The sequence below is a fragment of the Ylistrum balloti genome, unplaced genomic scaffold, assembly GCF_031769215.1.
Source record: "Ylistrum balloti isolate Yb309-2 unplaced genomic scaffold, AGI_CSIRO_Ybal_v1 Utg369850, whole genome shotgun sequence".
Taxonomy (NCBI): Eukaryota; Metazoa; Mollusca; class Bivalvia; order Pectinida; family Pectinidae; genus Ylistrum; species Ylistrum balloti.
This window is the reverse complement of record NW_026782003.1, coordinates 1,973,540-1,986,125: the sequence shown is the minus strand read 5'-3', so window position 1 is coordinate 1,986,125 and position 12,586 is coordinate 1,973,540. Positions and strand designations below refer to the sequence as shown.

Here is a 12,586-nt window from a genome sequence, read left to right as displayed (position 1 = left end):
ATAGATTCTACCTAATTATGGCAATTTACATCCATGATAGGTAACAGAAATGTGCTGTGAATGAAGGTTGCAATCTCTGTGGGAGGACGGCACATAATAAATTTTTTTTTTTTTTTTTTTTGTACATGATACATTTAAAACTGAGATTTTGACAAAACTTAATTTATATTCTTTTCCTATCATGAACACTAAAATATCCATCAATTCAATTGTGCTATATTTTGTTACACTAATCAAGACAGTCTGCATTATGGTACTTATCCGGATTCACATATTTAGTCATTTCTTAACTTCACGTACACCTTTTTTAAGGGGCAGACTAAGCTTTTTATTTAAATATAAAAACTATAACGTCCAATTTGGCGTAATGTTGGGTATTTTTTGACTATATATTTTGATTCAGCTGATTGATGAATTTTGCAAATGTAAGTTTCTTGGTTTTTTTCCCTTATTGACAAGAAGTATACTCCAGCCACACCAGATCACAAAAAAGAATAAATAAAAGTTAGTTTCCCATGCACCAGGGACCTCTTGTTTTGAAAAATAAATATATGTACTATTCACATTTTTTAAGTTGCATTTTGCCATTTTGGAGATGAAGTGATCAAAATTGCAAATATTTGATAAAAATGTTACATTTATCCTAAAACAACATGTATAACAAATTCAGACGCTTTTATTGAACTATTCCTTAACAAATTGATCACGGACTTGTGCAAGACTAATTGTTTCGGTTGAATTGGAAGATCTCCTTTGCTTTTTTGATGGAAAAATACGTGAGTACAAGATCTGATGCAGTGCTTGATCATTCCATCCGTATGAAAACCGTATGACTCTCTGTGATTATAAAATTAATTTCCTTTCGTATGTTATCACGGCAACAATTCGGAATATTTGAAAATCAATCACATTGTACTTCCGGCGTGTTCGACTTCTCATGTCACGGATGAAGGGTCCCAGAACTTCAGCTGTTCTTATTATCAGATGGAAATGGACATTAAAAATGTATTTTTATAGTTTTCATGCGTTTGTTTTATCGCTTAGATGATTTGATTATGATCATAAGAGACAGAAAGCAGAAGCTTTAATGAAAGCAGAGGGCATAAGGACAAAGAAGTAGAGCATAACGTGAAACGAAAGGTGAAAGGGCAAGGTCGTTCAATGACTTAACATGTTTATAGGTCAGCAGGCGAGGGAAAGGTGAGGTCGATGTGCCGTATGAATTCCATCTGTAGTAGATAGTTTCTTCAGTTATACGTGATACGAACCTTACCATCTGTTGATACGTCGATTCGTAAAAACGATTGGAATGTTTCCATGACAACTGTGACCGCCGTTACTGTTCAATTTAGCGAGTGATCTTGACCAGTCAGTAAGTTCACCTTCCGCCATTTTGACATTATTATGCTTGTTATGTCGACAGGTCATGTACCATAGATATTCTGTTTACTTTCAGTTTATTGTCAACAGGTCTTTGACGAATCCATCATGTGTTTTTGTCCCACAATCTGTAACAAGGTCAATGCTAGTGTGATAAATTACTAATTTGCTGGTCTTACCGTGATACAGATATTAAATCCTGATAAGTTTCTTCTATTCAAGTGGGAATTATAAACGAGATATACTTAGATAATAACATCTTAGTTTTGATGCGATATATATATATATAAATCTTCAGATTGAACCTAATTGGCTTTCAAGACATCAAATTATCTTCTACTATTCATTTGTTATTGTTTTTTTTCTGTTTATTTTTTTATCAGTTACAGACTTTGAATATTGTTCTTTTTAACATCTCATATTGTTAATTTCCTATAATTTTGTTATTCACCTCTGTATGTGATAGTTATATTGTATTGGCAGTCTTTCTTCCAGTAAATTAAAAAAAAAAGTGATAAAATAAGTAGATTATAAATTCTTCAATAGCTGCATTTTGAGTAGAATCAAACACCAAAGTTCTCTGGAATGTTCACTCTAGTCACATGATTTTACAATTTTGTTTGTCCAAGGCATTTCTGGTCTGTGTAATTGATAGATAGCAGCAGGGAAATTTCAAGATGTCATAAAATACCAAAAAGTATGTTTCAAACCCCTAACATTCCTAGGTCAAAGATAATTTTTTCAGATCTTTTAGTAATGTTACAGGATAGGATTGTCACCTTGGAGGCTGATCTAGTCGGGTTTTAATTATAAATGAGTGACATGCTTTTAACACATAAGAATTGTTTTAAGATGTCTATGTGTATAAATAGAATAAGAGGAAACTATATTTCTAGTGTACAAGTCTTACGTGTAGGTATTCCCACAATAAAAAAAATTCAATTAATAATTTTGCCCCATGTACTTTACCTTGTGGCATAAGGATATGATGGAACCTGATCGGAATCACCATTCTGATGATCAGGGTCAAACAGTCAATCAAAATGCCCAGTCATGTTTCAGACAAAAGAATTTAGAGTCTTTTGCAGAAAATACAATGCCTGAACTAACCCAAGAGTTGCGAACAGGATTGTTTATGAAATCAGTTTGGCAGTGTTAATGACAAAAAAAATAAATATGCAACATTCAAAATGTTTCTTTGTTTATATAGATGTAGATTTGAGATATAGATAACTTGTATATGAATATTTGAGATGAGCAAGTGTGTACATGACAATTATGTTCACATAATATGCAGGTGAGTATGGGGTATAAATATTGTGTATGAATGTGGAATGCATCAAAAATGAATGTTGTGGGTGGATGTTTGTTTCTTGAAATGTAGAATGTGTGTATGATAATATGTGGTGCTGGCTACATATATAAATGACTCCATGTAGTCACTCAACAAATGATGAAGAATGAATGTTAGTGGATGAGGTATGTATCTGTGTGTGAGTGACACTATACATATAATATATTTAAAAAAAAAAACCTTTGAAAATTTGAATAAATAAAATAAAAAAAAAAAAGAGATTTGAGATGGTTATGTAACTCAAATAAAATGTTATAACAAAAACTATGACTATTTAAATATTCAAGATGTTTTGTTAACAGAGAGTTTCCTTTTAATGCTATTTTATGAAATTCCGAAACATTACACAAATCAAGAGAAAAATGAAGAATTTAAATAGTTAACCTGCAGACATTTGGAGTATTTCTTTAATCAAAGTACCTTAATGCTCATTTAGCACATTTAAAAAAAAAATCAAAGTTTCGTGTGCATTTCATCCACTTTTTCCTCATCTTCTTGGAGGTTCTCAAGATTTTACAAACATTTTGTTAGCTCTTTTATACCCTCATGACAAAAGTCATCGAGGGACAGGGAAGGGATCTGCTTGTGCATGTTTGCAGGGCTCTCACACCCCATTTTGGGACTGGGGCCCAGGGCACTTAGAATTGGGAAAAATAGTGTCGTTTTCCTTAGTATTGGGAAAACTTGGGGTCTAAATTGGGAAAAAAAGATACTATTTTGCATTGGCAATTGGGCCGAATATTGGCCCCAAATCTGGCAGGTCGAGAGCCCTGGTTTGTATATATGCATGTGTCCCAAATGATGGCACTGTTCTGCATATTATTGCTTTTCCGATTGTCATTATACTTCATTTACACATGGTTGCAAATTTCACCTCTTGTACAAGATTGTATTTCAATCTTCTGTGGTCAAAACCTAGGTCATCATTATATAATTACGGTCAAAAGAAATTGACAGCTTTTTTGATATCACCACTCTACAGCTGCATTACTTTTCTGATTGTCACAATACTTACATGTATCATTTACAAACATTACCCCTTTTGACGAGTTTGTGTTTCAATCTTCTGTGGTCAAAAACTAAGTCACTTTATTGCTATCAATGGAAATAGACATAATTTTTGATCACCACTCTACAGTCTGCATTTCTTTTTTCAATTGTAGAGATAACTTAACACAGGTGTTCACAAACATCATTTCTTGTACAAGTCGACATTTCAATATTTTGCTGTCAAAAATTAGTTCACAATTACTCCAAATAGAAATTGGCAGACACATTGAAGTTTATATTTCTCAAAGTTTCAACATTCTGATTTATGTTACAAGATGATAATAAGACATTTATGATACATTTCTCTTTTACAGATTGACTCATTAAATAGGGAAAATCCCTTGACTTTTACATTGGCATTTCATACAACTTTTAGGCACAATAATGTTCATATCAGCTATGATGCCTTGTTCCCATACAGATCATCACAATCCTATATTGATTAATGAAATTGTAACAAGATCTTTCCTGTGTCCTGCGGTTCGACTTTCTAGTTGAACACAACTGGGATCTGCAGATTCCAGTCATAGATTTATGCTCTAAGTCTTCCATTCCCCCATGTAGGCTCTGTGATACCTGGTTCCCACATAGATTAGGGAATACTCTGCCCTGGTGTAGGCCTACAGTCTCCACATAAGCTCTAAGAATTATCAGTTCCTACATTGGTTTTGGAATCTATGATTCCTATATAGGCCTCTAATCTCCACATAGGATCTTGGACCTCCACTCCTCTCATAGGTCAGTAGGTTAGTAGTAAGAAATTGCAAATAAATCTCGAATAGGTCTTTCTATAGATACAGCTTCAAGAGAGCCAATTAAAAGCGTTGTATTTGTTTAGCTTGTTGAGTTTATTAATATGTGACTGAGATATACATGTGTGTGTTGTTTAGACGCAGTATATCAATAAACTGTGGTCATCTAGTTTCTGATATTGTTGTGTGCAGAAAACATACATACATGCCATATAATGTGTAATGGTTAGGCAGTTATAGGATTTTTTGGTTTAGAGATTTGATGCCATAGATCATGAGTTTCAAGGCCCAGACAGGGCACAAGTCAAAAATTGTCTCTCTTCTTAAATGTTCAAAATACCAATAAATCAACACGCTACATCATAAACCGTAATGTAATTGTACTGAAGTTAGATGCATCAATATATAGTATGAAAATTAAAGAGTTACAAATTAATTGTTATCTTGAAATAGTGCTTTTGAAAATATATGTAGTTTATTGATAAATATCAATATCGAAATAGAATGGTAGAAGATAAGATCCAACCAGTAAAGTTTTTAGAACACCTGATTCTAACATAACATAAATAACATGTTCTTTTCTTTTTCAGTTGGTTGTTGACAAAGTTTGACCATGGTAAACAAAACAAAAGTAGCCAGAATGAAGGAAAGGGAGAGAATTGCTGCAGTGCTAAAGACAGCTGTCCTGAGTCTCTGTCAGGAAAAGTACAAGAATCCTATTGAAGTTGATGCCTTGATTTGTGTAGCTTTAACCCCTACTGACAACCATGTGGTGAAAATTCATGAGACTCTAGGGCATTTTGGAAATAAGGGCTTAGGGTTAGTATCACAAGATACAAATGGTGAGCAAAACATTTGCAAGGTGTCAAGCATCTGGTCAATGGGCCCAAAATCTAAACGGAAAAGGAAAAACACAAATGAAGATATGCTGATACCAATGCAAGGTGAAGGAGATTTTACAGCATGGCAAACAAAAGAGAATTCTGAAAAGTTGTCAGAAATTAGTACCAATGTATCAGGCTCAGAAGCATTGAAAAACGATACACCAGTGAAAAAATATCCTTACCTAGTCCAGACCTTGTGTGGAGAGGATAACATGTATCTCAGCACTGTCAGTAAGGATGTGTTGAAGAAAGATATGGAAAATTCTGTAACACCTACACAACCGAAGGAACCTGCTTCTGTAGCATCCATATTATCAGGGTTGATGATTCCAATGAGTGCAGCATCAACACCTATCCAACCTGTACTACAAGCAGAGAGTCAAACCGTTACACCTGCTGAAACCAGCATACGTCGAAAGAGAAAGCTTGATCGTGGAGAGATAAGAAGGGCATCTCCAGAATCAGTGACTCAAGAAAATGATGATGAGGATGGTGATTCTCAGGATTATACCTTGATTAAAGAGCAAAGTGAAGAGAATCTCTATGACCAGAAGGTTTCAGACAAGGAGAATGTTGACTCCAGTGTAAATAATGAGGAAAGCAACAGTAATCAAACAATAAGCGAGACTTTACCAGGTGGAATAGTGATCAAGGAAGAACCAGTATGGAGCTCTACCGAGGACACAGAACCAAAATGGCCGACAGAAAATGAAGACGAAAACAACAGTGATGTTGATCAAAGTCAAACTTCCAGCACATGTAATACTCCAACATCATTTTTCCAGTCACAAACTGAGAGCACAGAGAATCCCATGGAAATGTCTGTCACTTCAATCAAGGAAGAACCGCAAGATTCTGACATCGGCGAACCAGAAATGGAGATTGATACAGATATTGATTCATCGCAACTTGACCAGGGAAGAAATTCTGATTCAGGCATAATTTCAGAAACAACCAAAAACTCTATTCTTTTGAAAATTCTGAAAGGAAAAAGTTTAGCTGAAGCTTACAAGAGCAGTGTTCCAACGGACAGGTTTAGCAACAGTGGTAATAAAGAAGGAAATTCCAGCTTGACTAATCAGCCTAATGTAGGAGAGGATCAGGATAACTCCCTCGTGTACAGGCTACCATTTGTGTCATTCCAAGACTTATTTCCAGGAGAAGTATCTGGCAATAAAAGTCAGGTATCAGAAAATGTTTCAGTCACCAGTCCTATTGAAACATCTATGAGAGTTGGAGCTGCTCTCACACCCACAGAACATGCAAATCGCAAGTTTGAGTTGCTAACAAGGTCGCTACTGGAAAAGAGAAACAGGGTAAAAGGACCATATTCAACAAGATTGTCGTCTGGAAGAAAAAACCCTGTTAACTACACTGAAATGGCTGATGTTGGGTCAGATTTGGAAGCTAGTGACGACTCTGGATCAACAAGAAGTGAGCAAGATGATTCCTACTCTCCAAGGTTACAGGGAATGCTTGAAGACGATGAAGAAAAAAGTAAACGACGAAGAAAGAAAGGGATAAATCGCTCGTCAGATTTATCCACTTATAAACAGAAGACTTCTAATGTAAAATATGGCATGGAATCAGATACAAACTTGAAATATGACATGACAAATGATCCAAGGTCCAAGCAATCACCATCATCAAATCTACTGTTGTTTGCCTGTAGTATTTGTGGCAGTGAATTCTCGTCACGTGCTGAACGTGATCGCCATGAGGAGGAAGAGCAGTACAGTGAATTTGTGAAATGTCCACTTTGTAATGGATATTTTGGTGATGAAATGTCAAAAAGAAAGCACATGCGAGAACGTCATAAAGTATGTGAAAAAGAATTGAATGTTAGGCCCAGTGGTGGAGGATCCAGTGGGGAACTCCGTGCTCTGGAAGTACCCAAATTCTCTGAAGGGATGCTGACATACCATACAACACAATGTCCGATGTGCTATAGTTTCTTCTACAGTGAAGCAGAGAGAGATGAGCATTTAAATAAAGAACATAATGTGACACCTGTTACACAATGATAGTGGATTAATCAGTCTGGCAACCATTCCAGAGATACGGGATCATACATTCATAACACAGTAATGATAACATTGATAGTTGTCACGCATAATTGTGGGTAGACCTCTAATCTTAAAAATATCATTAAGGAGGATTGTACAATTTCACATAAAATGTGAATCACATGTTACACAACACCCATCCATCACAAGATTATGGAAGATCATACAATTTGACAATTGCCACTTCAATAGCAGATTACAGGTGGTATGTATCGTCACACTAAATGGTGGACCAAGCAATGCAACAGCCATAGTAATACAATAAAGCATCACCTGTATTGTAAACATCATACCTAATTGTTGATTAAACAATGTGTGCCACTTATTGCACATAGATTGCAGATTGTCACAAAATGTTGCATGGTAATGACAGTTTAATGAGCTAATTGACAACATGTTCCAGAACACTTGCAAAATGTAGCATGGCACCAATCAAACAGTTATGGTAATAACACTATATTTTAATTGAAAAAATTATGTACATTTAAGGTCTTGGACAGATTGTCAGTTGTACACAAATTTATGAAAGTATGTTGTGTCGTCATAAGTGTACCAGTGGGAAAATTTAATGTTCGATTTAACAAGAAATTTTTAACAGGTTAAAGAATGGTTTTCTTATTTAAGATTTTTACTCAGATTTTATTTTCTATATTGAATTTGATAAGATTTGACATTTTTGTGTAAATATATTTTGATAGTAATACTGGAAACTAATAACTGGATATTTTCACAGAATTGATAAGGATTCGGGTAATTTCCAGAAACCAAGATGACCAAGAATTGAATACAGTATTACCCTACTGTAAAATCATTTATCATTCAGGGCTTCAATTTCATAAAAAAGAAGAAGAAGAATCTTTCTTTGCAATAATTTCATTGATAGTACTCATAAATCTACTAACCCTAGGTACATGTGATTTTATGGATAGAGAGTGTCTACCGGAACAAAATCAGTTAAAATAAGATTTAGAAAACAAAAAGCTGATGATTTTACACAGTATATGTGTAACAATGTTTTGATCTATCTATAACAATACATTTGTTTTTGCCTTTAATATTATTATGCAGAATATCACATGTTCTTGCTTGTTATGTCACATGGTATGGAAGTTTTGGATTGATAAAAGACCTATATCAATTTCCCACCTGTTCTCTGAAAGTTTTTGTGTCCGATTAAAGCCTGGTTACAGAGAACTTAATCGCAATGCTTTTGATGACTATTCATGTGTGCAGTCAATTATAGACATTTGTTAAATCAAACACATTTGATTGTATTGCATCACGGAATGTGATGTTATGCAAGAAAAATAGTTCTGTTTTAAAACAAAATTGTAAGCTCTTGTTTTGTATAATGCAAAATAATTCTTTATTTGCATGAAAAACTTTGCTTTGAAATGGATTTCTTGTCCAATGTATAAATTAATCTTCCCCCACACATCATCAGTACCTTTGCATTGTAATATTTTTCTGGTCTTGTTCCACTATATGTTGTGTAAAGAAGTGATCCAGCAATAAGCCGGTGTCCCGTATATCCATTTCACTTTCATTTGTAATGTCAATAAGTACTTCATAATTGTCCTGTAAGAACCCCAACTCTTTAATCAAATCAGAGCTTGTGTGTTGGCCTCTATGACTGTTGTTGATAAGATACGAGATCTTAAAAAATAAAAAAAAGTAGATGTAAACCTTGGTTTTGTATGCTACAAAAATTCATTAAAACATTTTACCATAAAAAAAGATTGAGCTGCTGTCTCTATTCTTATATATTGAGATGTTGTAAAAATACATTGTATGTATATGATTTACATGTGATAGCTATATATATATACAGTATATGATGATGTTAGCTTGTTGATATTAATAATGTATATATATTTTGCTTTGTATGAAAAAGTGGTAGTGTTATATTATTGGGAAATGTTCATGCTGCCATGACAAGTCATTGTAAATGGAAATAGTGTTATAAGTATTTTTACTAGTCTCACCATCAGATAACTATCTAAAGGTACTTTTATATTTTTGGTGAGAACTGCTACAACTAATCTCCAGCAAACATGATGAGATTTAGCTTACCTTTTCGATTTCCAGATGTTTTCTCAAGAAGAAACATTTTTCTGTTTATAAATAATGTATTTGAAGGTTCAATTTATCCTTAAAATTGATTTCCCTCTGGCCTTAACACAAGACTTTTCAACAATTATATTAATATATATATAGGTTAGAATGTTTTATGGAAGTTTGGTACCTATGATAATAGGGCCAGATGACACTGATGGCTCAAAATTGCTTTTAAAGAAGTTCAAACTTGTATTACTGGAATTTGGGGACATGGCTCTCCAACAAGCTACTTCTAGCATTGATACTTAAGGTCTTAAAGGTAGTGAAAAATTATATTTACCTAGATTATTATATTAATTGATTCTACAAATTTTATTAAATGTTTAAATGTTGAATAACCTATTTTTTATATGTGTAAATATTTGCTGATGGCTTAAAGTCTCTAACATTATTTTGCAGTTGCAGGAAAGGTGATTTGATTTTACAAATTCTGGTGGAAAAAACTTTCTACATGATATGCATACTATGTTTGACCTTAGTTTGTGAATTTTCAAAAGCTAAAGAGTAGATATGAAGACCGAGTCCAGATTTACATGTAGTATATACATATGCTGGATTTGTCTGTGCTCTCTCTCTGTAAATGTGTTTTGTTTGCTCATATTTTGCACTTGTTTATGGATTTTTCGTTAAAATCTTCATTTACAAGTTTCTTTATGTCTCTGAACTATTTATTCAACAAGCCCATGTCTATTTTTTTAAGCTATAAGTACAGTGTTTTCTGTAATAATGCCTACAATACTCTTTCATTATCCTGTAAAAAGCCTACCTTGTTATGTTTGGTGAATGTTGTGTGTTGCTTCAAAAGGCTTACAACAATGTATGCCCAAGGTTGATAGAGGTACATACATAGAGAATTCATGGTTAGTGTCATAAGCTGTATGTTAGCAAGGGTATAGAAAGACAGAATTTGCTAGCATTTTTTTTCTCGTTACTGAGCAAAACTACAGCTTGATTCTTATGAATGACACTGACCAGAACTATTGCTTCACACAGAAATATATTTCCATTATTCAATTGACATAATAGAAATATTTGGACTTTTTTCAAAAATAAACTTGTTCAATGCAACTAAAACATTGCATTTTAACAGTTTTCAAATTATAAGTAAAATGTTTCAGTAAACCAGAAAGTCAGTCCAACAAATTCATGCACATGCTGAAATACACCTATTTTGTATCTGCGGCCCAGTACAGCAAAAATATAAATGACAGGTGTTTCCAACAATGGCAGCGCCAGTTACAGGATAAATATAAATATCAGACGTACTAATCTTTTACATTTATATAACATTTGTTCAATTCATTTTTCATAAAAAATTTAGTTTGATAATTACATCTTTTCACTACAGGGAGATGATTTAAGACATGTAGAATTTTCAATTAGAAAGCATGACACAATTTGCAGGCTAATTTCTGGGATAATTAGCATAATTCTAGCTTGTAGAGAAATCTAAACGAGAAAAAATAATTGAAGATTTTTTAATGTACACTTGAGATTATGAGTAAGTAATATTACAGGTATAAGGATAATGGATATCTAGAAATATTCTCAACCAAACAACATATTCTGCATTGTATTCAGTATAATTCCTCTCAAAGAGGTCATTTCAGTTACCAGGTAGTTCCATTTTACTTTGGTTATCATTCTTATGAATTATTTTTTGTAAGTTAAAGGTAGCAAAACAGGTCATGTACCAGTAAATATATTAATTAAAGATGTGCAAGTTTAATGAATATTCCCTGGGAAACTCTTCATTGTTTGTTTCCTATTGGAATGCTTTGTTATATGTTCGGTTACCTAAACCAATGGTTTTCTATAGGAAAATTATGTTTAATTAAGTTACAAATATTCAGGTAGCTCAAAAGTCAGTACATATAGGGACACTGACCAATCTCTTGCCCATAAAGTCCATATAACATTACACTGTGTGTATGTTTGTACACATAAGGGCAGGTAGGTGGAGTCAAGTCCCTATAATGCCTGTACACAGTCTAAATAAATGTTTTTTATTTTCAATTTTACATATAAATCCATGATTTATGGCTTTTGTGTACATGTTAAATAAGTCGTATCTAATACTGTTGTCTAATAAATTGCTTCTTCATTCCATAAGTGTAACTCTTTCTTGTTAATTATTCTGTTTCTTGTCTAAAATTTGGTACTTTGTGTTTTCTTCAGTGGTGTGATGACTGTCCTAGGGCCAGGGTCATAATATTTTACCTGTAGCATCCTGGGATGAAATACAAATGTTAAAAGAGAGTTTTTAAGGTCATAGAAATCCGATGGTTCAAGAAGACTAGAGAGTGCTGATGTTTACTTGCCAGCAGCAATCTTGGATGAAAGGCCATCAATTTTCTTATGATTAATGAGCATGACCTAATTTCAAGGTCAAAATTGTGATGGCACCAAAAGGTCCTGGGTTACAATATTTAATATGCAGCATATATCTTAAAGTATGAAGGCCCAGGGTGCTAATGTTTTGCCAGCAACAAGTTTTTTCCAATTTTTTTTTTTATCAATGGTTTCATTAATGATTCAATGAAATTAGATGACTTTGCAAGGTCTTAGTGACCCATTTTGATAAGCTCTTTGATAAGTTCAGCCTGATATGAAAACAAAAACACATCAGCCAACAGAGGGACACAGTTAGTTCCCTTGTGTATGCCAAGAGTCTTTTGAAAGATCTTATAACCAAACTCGACAGAGATGTAGTGAACCAAAAAGTCTCATCATTTTAAAGATTTCGTCCTCCATATATTTCTTTGAATTGGATGTACTTTTTATAAAATAAGCTTCAGGATATATTTTTAAACTGCCGTTTAACTTTCTTGGGGGAGAAAGTTTTCATAACAGGAGAACGAAGGCGTTCCTTCAGTTAAGAATGGGATATGGTGGTGTACAGGGTGAAAAAAATCAAGTGTTCTTATAGAAGAAATGTTTTTTTAGAAGAGGGTGTTGAAGATTGGCCAAAAGCTCTTTGGA

General features: G+C 33.6%; 1 protein-coding gene across 1 annotated transcript; it reads left to right on the top strand.

Moving 5' to 3' along the window:
• Window positions 1-1,241: 1,241 nt before the first annotated feature.
• Window positions 1,242-8,363, top strand: LOC132545605 (uncharacterized). The gene is made up of 2 exons (XM_060209301.1): window positions 1,242-1,372; window positions 5,127-8,363. The coding sequence occupies exon 2, from the start codon at window positions 5,150-5,152 to the stop codon at window positions 7,442-7,444; it is 2,295 nt and encodes a 764-aa protein (XP_060065284.1). The 5' UTR covers window positions 1,242-1,372; window positions 5,127-5,149; the 3' UTR covers window positions 7,445-8,363.
• Window positions 8,364-12,586: the final 4,223 nt, after the last annotated feature.

Bases quoted from the DNA above. Each gene is read 5' to 3' on its own strand.
- LOC132545605 (XM_060209301.1), top strand. From the start codon at position 5,150: ATGGTAAACAAAACAAAAGTAGCCAGAATGAAGGAAAGGGAGAGAATT.